The sequence below is a fragment of the Centrocercus urophasianus genome, unplaced genomic scaffold, assembly GCF_019232065.1.
Source record: "Centrocercus urophasianus isolate 14NV4802_14NV808 unplaced genomic scaffold, USGS_Curo_1.0 seq_10, whole genome shotgun sequence".
NCBI classification, from domain to species: domain Eukaryota; kingdom Metazoa; phylum Chordata; class Aves; order Galliformes; family Phasianidae; genus Centrocercus; species Centrocercus urophasianus.
In genome coordinates this window covers 60,165,331-60,182,723 of record NW_024884142.1, presented here as the reverse complement: position 1 = coordinate 60,182,723, position 17,393 = coordinate 60,165,331, and the positions used below count along the sequence as shown (strand labels likewise).

At 35.5% G+C, this 17,393-nt stretch overlaps 1 protein-coding gene across 1 annotated transcript in view; it reads right to left on the bottom strand.

The window, feature by feature from the left end:
• QKI (QKI, KH domain containing RNA binding) overlaps nt 1-17,393 on the bottom strand; it is a 136,923-nt gene that overhangs the window by 68,462 nt on the left and 51,068 nt on the right. Inside the window, exon 3 of the mRNA XM_042820699.1 lies at nt 14,723-14,839. Within this exon, the coding sequence (XP_042676633.1) occupies nt 14,723-14,839 (117 nt within the window). The remainder of the gene's footprint in view (nt 1-14,722; nt 14,840-17,393) is intronic.

Below are 17,393 nucleotides of genomic sequence, written 5' to 3'. Positions count from 1 at the left end.
CAAAAAAAAAAAAAAAAAAAAAAAAAAAAAAAAAATCAGTAAATTATTTTCAAGTTACCAAAGTTAATAAAATGTAATCTGAACAACTTAAACAGAAAAATCGGATATGCTTATTATATTTTTCTTTGTAGAGCAGAATAAACAGGATATGTCCACACAAGACTATTTATTCCAGAAGAACATAGTCCTCAACTTCATCTCTTATGGAAACCTCAAAAAATTAGCTTTGTTATTAGAAACACTGTCAGTGACTGGACAGCGGTGGGAGTCACAATACTCACCGAAAAAGTGAAACTACTTATCTGTGATCAGGGATGCTTGACAACTTATCTAATCACTGCAGCATATAATCCTACGTGGATGAGCTCAGCCAGTCAGACTGCATACAATGCACTGTCATACAATGGAATAATTTTATAACCTAAATGCATCTCAAATTCATTTCCACTTTTCTTTTTTGCAGTAGAGAAAACAGAAACTTAGCAGATGAGTTAACAACACATCACACCTTTTCTAAATGTCAAATAACAAAGTATCTCACCAAATTCTTACCTAATGTTTATCACTGTTTATTTAGTGTGAAAGCAAAGTTGTGTAGGGAAGGAACTTTACTGAATTTATGAATTATCAGAAGAAAATACATTCAACAGCCATATGAAATTTTTATTGTTAATATGCTATAATTTTATTAATTTTATGACTAAGATGGCAAGAGAAAGATTTTCTCCAAATGAAAAGTAGACTACCTCAAAAATGTGCTACATATGAGATCTCATTTAAGTAAGGTTTTACAAACTTTTATTTCTGTAAACCACAGCTGTCATGAATCAACTTTTTTTTCTTCCCTTAAATGAAAGGTTCACTGAAGTTTGAGACTGTGAGATTACTAAATTTCAGCATCAAGCAGCAGTTAGCTATCATGGGGTGTTATGGCTTATTGATGGTTTGGGGTTTTACTTTTCGTTTTTTATTTGGTTTTTGAACATTGTCTATTTTACGGTATTCTTTACAGAAAAGACTACCTACCAACTACAAACAAAAAACAACATAGATTACAAACCTGCAAAACAACAAAAACAACCCCCAAAAATATATCTCAAGATGGAATGCCTCCCATCCAAAATACGGCATGCAGCTTGATTACATAGTTAAGAAATCTAAGAGGAAAATAATAGCCTAGTTACAGGATCTTAAGAAAAGAAAATCTGACATAGGATTTTTTCTTTTTAAATTTATTCATTCATAAAAATAAAACAGCAAATATTAACAGAACCAGAGAATACCAACTATGTTAGAAAACATACTCTAAGCAGCTGGAAAGGAAAAGCTCATGCTATGTGTAACTTGGGTATAAAGTTGTGTTTGAGTTTTGTTTTTTTTTTTTTTAAACCCCCCCTATTCTCAGGTTTAATGAAATGAATTTTTGGAGTCAGAAAAAAAAAAAAAAAGATATTTCTTTTTTCTTTGAAGTCGGTAGGTTCATTGAAAAAAAAAAACCCAGCAGCAAAACAAACAACAAAAAGCAGCCTCTAAACAGCTGGAAAAATCCTGTTTTTTGTTGTTGTTGTTTTTTTCACCTCACATCTTTCCCACTAGATAAACTGGGGTATTATCACTGTTTAATACAAGCTTTAATTGAGTACCATCACTGGTGGGAAGAAAAGTGTGGAACCATACTTCCTGTATCTAGAAAAGCAGGTAATTAACAGCTATTCTGGCACAATCCCTTATCACCAAAATACACAACACTGTTAAGTTCCCTCAATGCCAAGGCTTTGCTCCAACAAAGGAAAGCTGATGTTTCAGGGTCACATTCACTCTTTTAATACACAGACATAAATTTACTGCTCAGTCAGACACCTATAATTAAACAAGAAGAATATAATTCTAATATTCAGACAGGCTTGCATATGAGTGGGATATTTCCCCCTGTAAAGATGATTGCCTTTCATTTTTTGGTTTCAAGTAGCTACAGTTCACTTAGTTTTGATTACATAGCAATTAGATATGCAAATACAAGAGATCTAAAAAAATGCTTTTTGAAATGTCAGATTGTAAGCAATCATGCTTATTCTTTCCTGCCGTATGCACAAGCTATTCATTAAATAGCTATTGTCTTAAAAACATTCAAACAGATTGCATTTATCAGAGATGTAGAGGCAAAGATGGGAGGCACATTACCCAGGACATGGCTCATCAAGGAAAGAAAAAGATCTAACACTTAATTTAATATGTACATGATAGTGGTTAACTAAGTTGGAACTACATATAATGTTCGTTGTACATTTTTCCACTACTGATATATATATATACTATATGTATAGTATATAAGATCAATGTTCGAAATCCAAAAAAATACTGAAATTATTTTTACAATTTAAAAAAACCAGTAGTTTGTGCATTTAATGATACTGTGCAGATAATAAATTTCAGAGCCAAAAATACAGAATTACTGAATATTACTGAAAAGTCAAAAAGTCCATAAGAGTCAATAAGAAACTACAATGTTAGTACTGATTTGGCAAGAATAACCATTATAGGTCCACAAACATGTTCCATTTGAAGTGCAAATTCTTACAATTTCATGCGTCTGGATCATATGTGGATACTTGCATTTTTGTTATACGTTTCACAGTGTCTTTAGAAAAGGCCTTCTAATCATTGGTTAGAATGGGAGTCAGGCAACAGCTCTGAATAGCAGGGACAAGTAGACCTACTGCAGTGTTTGATAGGACTATTCTATAAGAAATTGTTACTCACAAGTATGATCTGTCATTGCTATAGCTGAAAATTTGCTCTTGCAAAACTCTAAAGAAGCAAGAACAGGAGGCAGGTTGGTTAGTTGTTTCTTTAATATTTAAAGACAAATAATTTCTCAGCTTATAGAACAAGAAAATCTCTAAACAAGCCTGTGTTTCCTCACAGCTTCCACAGCTCTGAGGAAATGCAGACTATCACACAAAGCTGAAACACTGTTCATCCTAAAAGCTTAGCTTCCAGATAGTAAAAGTAAATAAACTAATTTCATAGTTGATTTTCATAATGGCTAACCATCCTTCAGGAGGGGTCTCACAAGAACACAAATCTTTTTTCAAGGATAAATTAACAAAAGTTACAGAGGATGTCTGATTCAGAAACCTCTTTTAAAAACCTGAGGGGGAAAAAAAAATAACAGATCAGCTCAACTCTGCAGCCCACCATAGAAACCATACTGTAGGCCCTGCAATGTTTCTGAAACTAGAGTTATCCATGCAACATTTACATGTCCTCTGTTACATTTTCCTAAGGGTCACTGTAAACAATTGAACATCCAATGTAAACTGAATATTTGAACTCTACCCACTACAGCCCATTACATGAAGAACTATGCCAGACAGGAACCGTAGTATTGCTTCTCTGCAATCACAGAGAATCATAGAATTGCAGCAGTTAGAAGAGACCTCAAGAGATTGATTCCAACCTCTCTGCTAAAGCAGATCCCTACAACTGGCCACAAAAGTAGACATCCAGATGAGTTTTGAACATCTCCATGGAAGGAGATATTCACGCTGGCTCATGGCCAACTTGTTGGCCATTAGAACAGATAGGTCCTTCTCTGCAGAACTTCTCTCCAGCAGGTCATCCTCGAACCCATACTGATAGATGTAGTTATTCCTTCCCAGGTATAAGACTCTACACTTGCTCTTGTTAAACCTCAACAAATTCCCTCCCTGCCCACCTCTCCAGTCTGCCCAGTCTTGCTGACTGGCAACACAGCCTTCTGGTGTGTCAGCCACTCCTCCCAGCTTCACATCATCAGCGAACTTGTTGACAGTAGACTCTACCCCTTCATCCAAATCATTGACAAAGATGTTGAGCAAGACTGGACCCAACACCAAACCCCAGGGAACACCAGACTTGAACTGCCAATGACAATCCTATGAGCTCTTCCAATCAGTTCTTAATCCATCTCACTGTCCACCCATCTATCCTGCACTAAGTCCCATATCAAGGATGCTGTGGGAGATAGTATCAAACACCTCGCTGAAGTAAAGGTACACAATCTTAACCTCTAATTTTTACTCACTCCTAATGTCACATTTACCAATTACGTACAGAAACCTGTACCCAGGTTAGCAGGTAAAATCCCTCCAACCCCTTCAAAAGTTCCTACACAGTCACAACTTGTGTTGCTGTAATGTGTGGATTCAACAGTAATTGTAACTACTAGGACATACTTTTTTTCAGGGTTTTTGTTGTTGTTTTATTATGTTGATCTTCACTTTCAGATGATCTTCCACATGTCAAATGTTTTTATCTTTATTTATAAATGTTTTTTATCATTAGTTGAACATGCTCAGCAGAAGTCTGCCATGAATTTCTTAGGCCCCACCTCATCTCTCAAATTACCTGATTCCCTTATCTGCAACATTAGTTTACCTCTAGTGATCTCATCCCACTTTACATTTATGCAACCATGTAACGTTCATATAAAACAACACTCCAGAGAAACTTCATGGCACCTGGTCAGATTTTCAGGGTAAATGAAGTACCATGGAAATTAACTCCTCCTTCTACTATCATGTTCCATTAAGCGTAAGACCAGTCAGAAGGAGGTCAGTAGGAATAAAAACTGGAAAACACAGCCACAGAGTATCTCCACAGGAAACTAAGAGGAAATGCATAAGAAAGCAGGGAAAATGAAAACAACTCACAAAACAAGGAAGAAGTTCATGAAAGAGGACACAAAAATTTATGCTGAACTAGTTCATAACAAAAGGGACAGAAACACTAAGAGACACCTTCATGAACCGAAAAAGACTCAAGAAAAATCTCCAGTAGCTCTTGCTATAGAAACACAGCTGTTCCATAAATGAGATTGTTGTTTGCACTGCTGTGCATTTATGTTTGTTCCTCCATGAATCTTAGTTCTTCCTATACAAAAACATATTAGTGCTTTCCAGCAACTTTATGGCAAAGTCACTATATTTCTGTACTAATTAAACACCTTTCTGGTACTGATCCGATCCACTCTCATCAAGTTTTGTACATAATTCCGTAACATATTTTAATGAAACTAACAAGGAGATGGATATCCCCAGTGCTTTTCAAAGCCAGAGGCTTCCTGTTACATTAGCAGCCAAGTATTCTGTCAGGCACATATGAGCTACTGAAGACTGCCTGAATGAAGTCACTGTTTTGCAGATTTTACTTTCAACAACCAAAAACGGCCTAATGTTTTCTTAAATTTAGCTACTGAGGTTAGAGGACAAAATCTTGGTTGTCTTGCAGGCATACAGTACTGAATTGACTTATGACCCAAATTACATTCAATAATTACTTATGGTAATTAATTCATTGAGCAAGCTTGAATACTGTGCATTGTGTCTGTTCCATAACTAGTTTATGGTACTTAGTAATTAAATCAGACATTTTACACACAACGTCAGAATCAATCAAGTTAAATGGTCTCCAAGAAGTTCAGTATTAGCCATTGCTGAATTTTATTAACTGTTCCACTTCTGCAAGAATAACAAATTTTCTTTAAGAGGACAAGAGATTTGCATACCTGGCCTCAACATCTGGTTTAAGATTTCATCCTTTCATGCAGGTAGTCAACACAGGGTCATCACAATTTTTCATCATATATATTTTTAAGATACATCCACAGTACGCATGGAATTCAGTGGGTTCTGTATACATGAAAACATTTCTCATTTACTGCCCACCAAAACAAAATGGAAAATGTCCACAGTTCAGCAGAATAAAAATTGCCTATTATTCTCAGAGAAGTCCTGAACAAAAAATCTGCAACTCCATAAACAAATCTAAATCACAGTTTTCAAACAGAGAGAAAATACCATTCATAACATCTTGCAAATATAGCAGGCAAAACACAAAGCACAGTAAGGACAGTATTCCATTACATACCCATTACTACCTGCAGAGGTACTTGAACTTCACTCATATACTTAATAGACTTGACTATAAAGCATGTCTACCAAAAAGGTAGCTGGTAATTAATTTCAGTTTTAATCCAGGTCTAAGCAAGACAAAAGCTACCACAGTATTACTAGTTTAAGAGAGAATTGCAACCATCTAAAACCAAGTTTCAATGGCAAACCAATCAAGCATTTCAGAAATTAGGATCTGTAGATGTTATCACAGTAATTGTTTTCAAAGTTGAAAAGGAATTCCGTATCTTACCCTAGTTAGACACTACAGATTACCCTCCTCTAGTGGAAAACAAAGTAGCAGGAAGTCAAATAAGTATCTTCCAAATGTCCAATTAGCAATTCAAGTATTTACTTTCTCCAATAGCCATATCTTGTTTCCTGCTCACTCTTTTGCTGTACAGCAAGGAGCTTTCCTATCCATCTCAATAAAATTCATGTATCTCACCCTAGGGAGCCACATCCAGGATGGAAAACAAACACCTATACTCTGTCTGAAGCCCAAAACAAATTAGTGAATACCAGGAGCTGTCAAGGACTAATACAGACTCAGATAATACAAAAGCATGCTTCTTTCCTCACAGTCAATCAGTTTTGTTTCCATTCCTGCACTTAATGTGCTCACTCTTCGTGGAGAAGACTGAGGAATTTACCAAAGTAGCAAACTAAGTATGGCCATCCCCAGAAAGAAGTTCAAATACAGTTAAACAATACTCAGTAAAACAGAAAAGCAACACATTGAAAATGCAACCCAAAATACAAATTACTTCTGGTAAGTTATTATGTCACTACGTTAATTCTCAAACAAAGCCACTCCATGCTTCCTACCTAACAAAAACTTAGTAGTAATTTTATAGACAGTTTCTACCACAGCACAAAGATGAGTCAATTACCACTCACAAATGTAGAATCTTGATCTATGTAACAGAGACTTATTTATACACAGATGTTCAGGCAACAACTCAAGGTTCCTCAGATACGTATTTTCTCCACAACACTTCATGCTTCTTTTTTCCAGTATCAAGATAAATTAGATCTCTTGCCTTTTCATCTGATTTGTTGTTGTTGTTGTTGTTGTTGTTGTTGTTGTTCACAAGGAATGGACAGAAAAACAAATAAAAACACGACATACAATAGAAGTTGATTTCTACTGGAGTGGCCCTTATGACAATTCCTTCATTTCACTATGCCAGTTATTTCCCTAATTATTTTCGGTAATCAAATCAAACTATTTAAAACTAACTACACTCAAAACAAAAGCATTTATTATCAAGTTTTGATATCAAACTTAATCGTAATCAAAAGCTTCAGTTACTTTTCACATTCCAGAGGAAAATATGCTCAAAGCCCCAGCTTTATTTTTATATTTAAGCACAATGCTGAAATACATCAAATATATACTGGATATATTAAGTAACCAATAAAAAGCAAAGGTATGTATAAAATAAACCTATCTCAAAGATGCATTGCAACAGATAGCTATCAAGACATTTCCTGAAAGGCTAATTGCTGTTTTGCAATAATTCTTAAGGCCCGCAGGCACTTAGATTTCTGTCCTTCAAAATAAAATCATTCTGCTCATGAAAGCAGGAGCATTTCTCAGACTGTTAAACAATAAGACTTATGCAATAAATTGCCTCAAATAAGAAGCGTTTGTCAAATCTCACACAAAACATTCTCTCCTTTACAATTCGCATTCACATAAGCTAATTGCACCTACAGAGCGTTCTTCACTATTTGTCAATTCTGAAAGCAAAGAGGTATGCAAGCAAGACCACAAGCAAAGGTAATACAATCTGAAGAGAATCTGGACAACAAAACTTGTTGTTCTTGTTGACTTAAAGTTAGTTTTCAGTTAGCAATAATTCAAAAAATTATGTCTTCAGTGCAGATTTTCTTATAGAAACCCTGAAGGAAGATTTCTATTAGTTACCCTTCAGCATTAAATTATCTTATGTAATAAGTCAGTAACTCACTATGAGAAATGTTTTTTCTTTTTTGTGATGACTCTTTTTTTTTTTTAAACTCTATTAGCTAATAGCATTAGGGAAACTCTTATCTCTTACCAGATGGTTACCACCTCCAGACTGCCAGGGATCTAATTCGTGAGACTTATGTTTTGTATGTGAAAAGGGGAAAAAAAGCCATGCTTCAGCAACTCTTTATTAATTAAAAACTTCAGCTTTACAACAACTCCTGAATTGAAAGTAAGTGACTATAAATGCAATACAAGTTTTGAAACTGGAACACAAAGGCTTATTTTCTGAGATATTCAGTACTGAAAAAAAAAAAATACTAGGTCAAAAATAGTATCTTATATTTCAGAATGAATCTCTAGGAAGCAACCTTTGGCATCTATGACTACATAGATTTTTTTAAACAGATTCCGATTCTAAGAGAATTTTTTCCTCCAACTGTTATATAAATTAATATATTTTAATATATATTAAAATTAACATACATAGTGTAATATGGTAGATTCTTCACTGCAGTTATGGTATGATCAACAGCCAAGTTCAGTCACACCTTTATATGGATATGACCTTTTTCTTCAAGTTAGCTTCAAAGGTCGATTTATCAAACAGCTTACAAATTAAGTATGAATAAAGTTTCCCAAATTTGACATATAAGGATAACAACACAGGCATGCATACTAATGAGAAAATATACCTAGATAAGATTTCACTGGATGTGTTGTTTGATGCTGGAATTATTAGTTATTTTATTCCTAGGATGATACTTTCAAAATTGCATTCTGGACACTGTAAATCTTTTTCTATGAAAAATAAATATAGATAGATTTTTTCACCTGAAGAAAGTAGATCCAGGAAAATCCCAACGTTAGCTAACAGCTTGCTCAACGACTTTTAGTGTATAGCCATGAAAGCTGGTTACAGTCACTTGTTATTGTTATCATCAGTTTGGTACTCTGCCATTGACAAGTTGCAGATTTCACACACAACAAAACTTAACAAACCATGATCCACAAAATGCAACATGCTGGACAGCCAGATGACACTGCCTCAGTCAGGGAGTTTTAAGCAGCAGAAATCAGTCAATTTTAACAAATGGCATCCTCAACAGTAAGTACCCTTGAGGAACTGACAGATAAGAAAGAGTTCAAAAGGTAAAAGCAAGCAACTGACCTCCAGAAATGTCATTTATGTCAAAAGAAGATTTTTTTTAGTTTATTTTTAATGAAAGGATAGTGACTTTAGTTCTCAGAAATGGAAGGCTTTTTCTTTTTTAAATTTATTTTAATTTCATCATATACTTCTGTCAATCCTATAAAGAATTCTAATATGTGTGTATGTGTGTGTGTGTATATATATAAAATAAAACTACTCCTGGTTGTATTGAAAAGTACTCAAAAAGCACCTTAACAGCTAGTTGCAGATTTTTTGTTTTAAATTGCCAGGATTTGTTTTAAATTGTCATGATTTCTTAACACAGATACATTAAATTGTCAAATGGCAGCAGCATCCTTATGTGTAGAGGCAGCTTCTAGAGGCAACAGGCCTGAAGCACACAATTTGTTCCCAGAAGACATGAATAATGATGGCTGGTTAGACTTTCACTCTGAAACACTGCACAACTTCACAGTGTACTAAAAATATTCAATTTCAACACAAATGCCAGCACCATAGCTTTATTTGTAAACATAATGCTTTTTTCACAGAAGGCAGAAGTTGAGCATCCTGTCAGGACTGCAGTAACGGGCTTTGTTTAACAAGACATACAAACACTCTGTCAATAACTTCACTTTCCTATAAACTGATATGAAGACATTCAATTGGAAAATGGTGTATCTGATGGTATTTCCTAGACTAAAAGGTATCAAAACATCACAAGATACATAGTATCTCGATTCTACAGGGCATGTAAACATAATGAAATGACCTCATTACAAAGCAGGTAAATTTTTCTACTTTTAAATCTTTTTCTCAAACTTTGTATAGGCACCAAAGATAACTAATAATTCATTTTTAGTCTTACTGTGGGAAAAAAAAAAAGCTGTGGAGTCTAAAACTGACATATATATTCACTTGACAACTCTCATACTTATCAAAGCTGATCTGCCAAAGTTCAAGATTGGTACTAACGAAGACCTTATCTTGAAACCTTACATAATTTCAGCTTGAAAAGCAAATACAAATACATGAACAAATATCACGTAGCTCAGGAACAACACATCAGTCCATCGAATAATCAAACTACAGAGGAGAGAGCAGGAGATTTGAACCTGCTGCAGTGGATGAAAGCAACAAGTTCTTTAATTTTGAAATTGCATAGCTGTCTGCCTTGCTCTTTGAAATAGCCAACTGCAGAAACAAAAATCATTTCATATATCCTAACAAGATGCTTATTGTTGAAGGAAAAACAAATAATATCTCCTTGCACAATGTTCCAGCAGAGCTTCTTGATTAAAAGCTGGAAAAAACAGGATAAAATGTAATCAGCCACGGCTGTCACAGTCCAGTAGGCTGATGCTACTGAGCTGAATGCCTCAAATCTCTGATAAGAGAGCACAGATTTGACTCCCTATGTGCTTGCATCAGTGTATGTTTCATGGAATGTGTGTGTGACCAGGATGCATCACAAACTACATTATAATAAATGATAAAGAAACAATTCTTACTGTGGCAACAATGTAAGCATACACAATATAGCAAAACAAAGGACACTATTTGAAGATGGTAAACTACTGCCTAGTACCAATCCAGGACAGCAAAAGAGCTAAAAAAAAAAAAAAGATCATAAACAGATGACATGAAAATATGTTTTGTCAAGAAAACTTTTTGACGCTGATTGTTGTTTGGTTTTCAACCAACATTAAACTGTTATTGTAATAATTAAACAAACATATTATTCCAATCTGTTACGTCATTTGATTTTCAACACACACCTCAGTGGTTGAGTACTCTGAGCTCCAAAAATATCAGACAACAGATGACTTAGAGAAGAAGGTAACAGATTCCTAGCTTCTCCTGTCTAATTTGTAAACAACCAATGTAAAAAACTGTCCCTTACGTCCCACAAATGATCCATCATCTGAAGTGGCAGAACACCTTTTTGTACTGCATACATAAAGGCTTATAGACATTAAACCACTGAGTAGATCAGTCTGTATTACTTCATGTGCATAAACTTTGAGCTGATGCAACTAGTCCCTGAGGACACCTTTCAATTTCCTACTAACCTTAAATAAAACACAAAACAAAACACTTAAGAAGAGATCGATGCTCAGAAAGAGTTTCTGGTTCCTTTATGCTTTTTCTTAAAGACAAAACTCACATTAACTGTTCTTTGGAATAACAATCGAAAAAAAAACACGGTGGGAAGAGTGTGGGAAATGAGTCTAAAAATACCACTCCCGCAAAATGTAAAACTGCCTAAGGTACCTATGGAAATTACTTCCCACAGGAAAGGATGGACTCTGAGGCACAAAGGTAGAAGGGACATCATGGGCACTAAACGTAACAGCAGTCTGGACACAACCTGACCAACCTACTCCAGGCAACCTAGCTTAAGTAGAGAGGTTGGACAAGATGACATCTGGAGGCTAAGATGAGACGAAATAGTCCACAGCTGTGCCATGAAAAGCATAACTTGGATGGGATATTAGGAAGACTTTCAAGAATTTCTTCAAGGACAGGGTGATCAAGCATTGCAACAGGCTGCCTATGGCCTCTGTCCCCAGAGGATACAACTGGACATGGCACCAAGAGTCCTGGTTTAACAGTCTGAACCAGTATATCACACTCATGGCTGGACTTAATGATCTTGAAGGTTTTTTCCAACCTACACAACTCTACATTTCTGTAGCAGAGAATCACTGTTTGTATCTATCTGAAATAAATATGTTCACTACAAGGTATTACTTCAAGACCACTAAATTTGGGCTCTCAATTTGTACTTGCAAGCTTTATGAAGAACTGATGCCTAAATGTTTTAGCTTACAATATCTACAAGTATAAATGAACCAGAACAAACATTTTTTTGTTCAGAAAAAAAAAAAAAATTACATAACCTAATTCCTGATAAACCTTCACAGTCCTAAAATTTTCCCTCATAAAACAGAGGAGTAACAATAGATACACATAATTTATGGAAGAATTTAAGAATCCTGTTATTGATAAATATTCAATGCATTTTAAAATCTATGCAAATAGGAAAAAAAAGAATAAATCATTAAGTAGACCTTTTCCCCTCATCACATATGACTTATACTACTCTCCAATTGTAGGAAATCATATTTCAAAATCCTTCAAATTCTACTATCCGTTCACAACTCAAAGCCCAAAAATAATAGGGCTAGTTTATACGTTAGATCTCCATCCAAACAAAGAGGTGGAAAGAATTCTGGAGGAGAAACAGAACATTAAAGATAAATAAATAAATAAATAAAAATTAAAAAAACCTTCAACTTTTTTATAAATCAAACAATTTAAAACATCACTCCTACAGAACAACCAAAATCTCTCTGATGAGAGCAAGCCTTCGCTCAAAAGCTAGCAATCTAAATGTCCAACGTAACTACGGTGGAATAACAGAAATGTAGGTCAAAGTATTACAACAGATTATGAAAACATGAGGCAACACATGAAGTTTGAAAGTCATGATTATAAGCATTGGAAAGCCAGAAGTTTCTAAGTGGGCATTTTAAGTGGTTTTGCTTTAACTATTAAATGTTACATTTATATGAATACACTGTATTATGTGACTAATCAGAAAATGTTTCCTAAGGAAAGAACCAAAATAATATTTATTGGAACAAATAGAAAAAGAATATTACTAGTTGTATATCTCAAATCTGAATTAGTGATGCTGAGGCAACTTTAGCACTAACAACCAAAGCGAAGGAGAAATAGCTACAACATAAAACTGTAAATAGAAATAACTTCCAGGAGCCAACATCACAATAACTTAGCAGTCACGAGGACTATCCTGACAAGTACAATCTCCCTAATCACATGGACAGAGCAGATATAGAAGGGCTGCTTCAAAAGTAATGCTTCCTATTTATGACAGAGGTAAATGTCGGTGGTATGGCAGTAGAGGTTGAACCTTCCCGCCAATATTCTACCTCATTTTGTTGTCATGCATCAGATGGCAGCAGAAGGGTAGTCTGCCAAAATGGCATCTGAAACTGAAGTGCATATGAAGCAAAGGTGCATCGTTAAATTCCTCCATATGGAAAAAAAATTGCACATTTACATTCATCAACCCTTGCTGAATGTTTATGGAGACCAAACAGCGGCCGTGAGCAAATGAGGTGGTGCACATCAGCAAAAGCAATACGAAAGACAAACCATTTTCCAGATGGCCATGCACAGCTGTTACCATAAAATGAAGAGCATCTCCACCAGCTCATCCATGTAACTGGAAGATCATGAAACGGGGACTGTCTATGAAGCTCAATATCAGCTTCAATGCATTAGAAATGATGGTGGCAATACTAGAACATCAGTTTGCATCAGATGGATCTCACATATATTCACACAGTAACAGAAAGAACATCACATGCAAGTTTGCCAGGGATTATTGAACCAATAAGAAGCTGAAGGTGACAGTTCCTAGGATCACATCATTACCAAGGACAAGACATGGTGTCACCACTACAAGCCAGAGTTAAAATGGCAGTCTGTTGAGTGGCAACGTGAATTCTCCATCAATGAGAAGTTCAAAACACAGCCCTCAATGGGTAAATGGATGTGTGCTGCCTTTTGGGATAAAAAAGGGGCAACCCTTTTTGATTTCCCAGAACCCAGACAAACCATCAGCTCTTACTGCTACATCACAATGCTGACTATTCTGAAAGCTCAAACTTCCAGACTCAAGCCAGAGAAGAATATTTTTCTCTTTCAACATGATAATGCCGGGCTTCATACCAGTCTGAAGACCATGGAACACATTGCCAATCTTGGCTGGACCATTCTACCACACCCACCGTACAGTCTGGATTTTGGTGTCTCCTGATTTTTATCTGTTTAGGCTGATGAAAGATGGACTGCATGGGCAAAATTTTCCTAGCAACAGTGCGTAGCAAAGCAGCTCTGAAACAGTGGGTCACCTCTGCTGGTGCATAGTTTTGAGTGCAGCATGCAGGCTCTCATTCACTGCTGCCAAAAATTCATAGCTAAAGGTGGTGACTATATTGAATAATACTGTTTTGCAGCTGAGAATTTGCTCTGTCAAATAGCATCATTATACTCTTCGCAAATGTTGTAGATTCCGTGGAAATAAAGAGGAGTCATTACTTTTGCAGCCACCTACATAAACTACAGGACAGAGCAAGGAACAACCCAAAATATATCCCAGTTGTACTTTAATACAAAACAAATTCATAAATCTGGTAGCTTCTTTGCTTGCTCAGACAAAATCCACTGCCATAAACACATTTAATGTATTTTCTAATCCACACTACTTGCACTAATCACTCCTTTGGTAATCTAGTAAAAGAAAGTACTTAATGACACCTGTAATATTAATAGCTCTTCCTTAAAAAACATATTTAACTTGAATTCTAACTTTGCCTCATGAAACATCTGACACTGGTCATTACTGAAGAATACTTTAACAGCTAGACTCCCAGTTGCACCATTATGCTGCATGCATATTTAACTTCCTCAAAGTACGTTATGTTAACTAGTAAGTCTGTAAAAACCACTAAGTAATGAACCACATTGAATAAATGCAAACAAAAAACCAAAGTGAGTAAGGAAAACACACTCCCATGTTAGGAAAAAAACTCACATATCAAACTCTGTGACTTTTGAAGAGCTTACCTTCTTTTTGTCTCTCATTGAGCCCTTCCCTCGGACCATTATCTTGCATCCTGTTTCCGCCTCAAGCTGTTTAGCTGTTAGTCCTCTGGGCCCAAGGATTCTTCCAACAAAGTTAAACTGGAAGAAAAACAAAAAGTATTTCTATAAAACAAAGTAAACAAAATTAATATAACGATGTATTTCCATCTCTAAAACATCACAAATATTATTGTTTTGTTTTTTTTTAAATCAATTTAGAACATCACACTAAATTCCTGAGGTGAAAGAATGAGATAAGTATAACTTTTATATATTAAATGCCCTGGCAATCCCTTCTGTGGAAGATAAGGATTTCAAGTAAAAATAGGTTTTTAAATTTAATCTGACAATCTAGGGTAGTGACACTCCTAGCTTCCACTACAATAAGTGCAATGAACTCTTACATAATGCTCCTTATTAGGCTAACAACGTGCATCATATCCTGGAAGCAGTTTCTGAATGCGTGACCAGGCACACATAGAATATCTGTGTGGTTGGACTAGGATGTTGCCAGGCATATGTTCAGCCTCTTAAAGGCACCACAAGGCTTTCATAAAAGATCTCTTGCTCTAGCCTTCCTTTGCTCCCTTCAGCTAAGAAGCATCCAGAAAAAAAATGTATTTTTTTGCTCTTCCATACTTTTTGACTGGGGTCTACCTGGCCAGCACACTGCCAACTGGCCACCCATCATCAACAGAAATTGAAGTATTTTCAAAACCACCACTTCTTAATGTTTCCTTTAGCAAAGCAAACAAATGAAAAAACAAGCTAACAAACACAGAGTTACATTAAAAAGGCAGATAAAATTGGCTTTCTTGAAGCAGGCTGCCTGAACAAAAAAATCTTTCAGCTGAGACCTCAACAAAATTACGTTATTCAGAACAACCATATTTAACAAACGACATTTCTACTAACACATCACAGATGACGAGAAGCCCTTCTCAATCCCTGGAAATTTCAATTCTTGTGATTGGCCCAACACTTGTTGATTCCAAATGCCACTCTTCATTACTTTTGTCTTGCCAACTTCCCTCAGGTTTGTATCCAACCAACATCACATTATTCTTCATTTTTACAGTGAATTCCAGACTGATGACATGAGGAACACTAGTTTTGAATTTCAGTTGTCTTCAGAAGTAGTTTTTATGACATTTTCTAAGAGTATTTTCTACTCCACTAACAATGTTACTCCCAAAAAAGGAACAAGACTCCATTTGAGGTCGAACATCAGTTGATTCTATCATCACTACTAATCTGCTAACACACTTCAAGCAAGTTGTTATTTTAACAAATGATTCCCAAGTCTTTTGTACTAACAGCTTACTGTCAACATTTAATTCCTCAGAGTGTCATATCAGAACTTTAGCCGAGAGCTCCACAGGAAAAAGCATTAACAAAATTTCTGAAGTGACTAAGTACAGATAAGAGACAACCAAACCACAATTGAGAAAACAGCACAGATTAATCCTTTTAGTTAGCATCAAAAGACTTATCTGAATTCAACTGTATCTGCATCTACTGTTTCTCTTACCTGCCAAATAATGGTAAGTATTGTTACACTGGACAAAATCAAAGAACTGTTTCAATCCCATTTTAACTCAGGATTTCTCAAGTTTTTCCCAATCTCTCACCCAACTGCATTTTTCCTCACCACCTTCCTTCTTCACCATCTTCAAACTACACATCTGTGTTTAAGAACACTGGTTATTCAAATACTGCATGATGTCTAAATTCAGAATACTTCTCTATCATTTCCTACAGCTTCATTCGCATGCTGGACTTGTCCAGTCCTCCAGGGTTCACCTTACTCCTAGCGAATTAATAAGTAAATATCAGTGATTCACAAGCTGCTTTGATCAATTTAAGATGACTAGACTTCACTACTACAAATGCATTCAGTTAATGGGTGTTAGAATAAGTGCGTTAAAAAATGAAGTAGATCTGTCCCGTGATAATATTAACTGCTTTCACATAAACAAGACCCAAGCAACAAGCAACCAAGTACTTTGTTTTCCTTTACGAAGTTAGTCTCTCTGTTCTTAACAAGTCTCTATATTGATCTTCTATATAACCACTTTTACTCGCAGTATTTTGTAATCATTTTCCTGTGTTTTTGTTTTGTTTTTGAAGAGGTGAACAAAGTTGTTTTTATTGTGCTCTCAAATCTTCCTATGCAAACTCAATATCAGTACTCCATACTAGAATTCCAAGTCTGTGACATGTATAAGCACGAAAGTATCCTATGCATCACTACATATTCATGCAGAATCAAACACATCAGGATTTAGAGCAGCTTTCTTCTCCAAATGTTTGTACCTAGTCCAGGATCTTAATGATCGCTGTGCAGCAACAGACACTCCCAGAAGCTGACAAAATTTCAGCCCCTATCTAACAAGTTGACTGAATCAGAAACTCTCTGACAACCCTCTATTACCCAAGAAAACCAATAGCTTTCACTTTTACATTGCTTCCATGCCTCATCAGATTCTACATCCAGATCAAAAGGAAAACAAGAACTAACTATACTAAAATTCAAAGCTGCAGATTAATAAAAGGTTTCACAGACGCATGGCTTATTCTTACAGTGTACAATGCAATTCTTCAGAAACTTCCCATACAAGTTAAAACCTGAAGAATTTGGAAGAATTCAGAA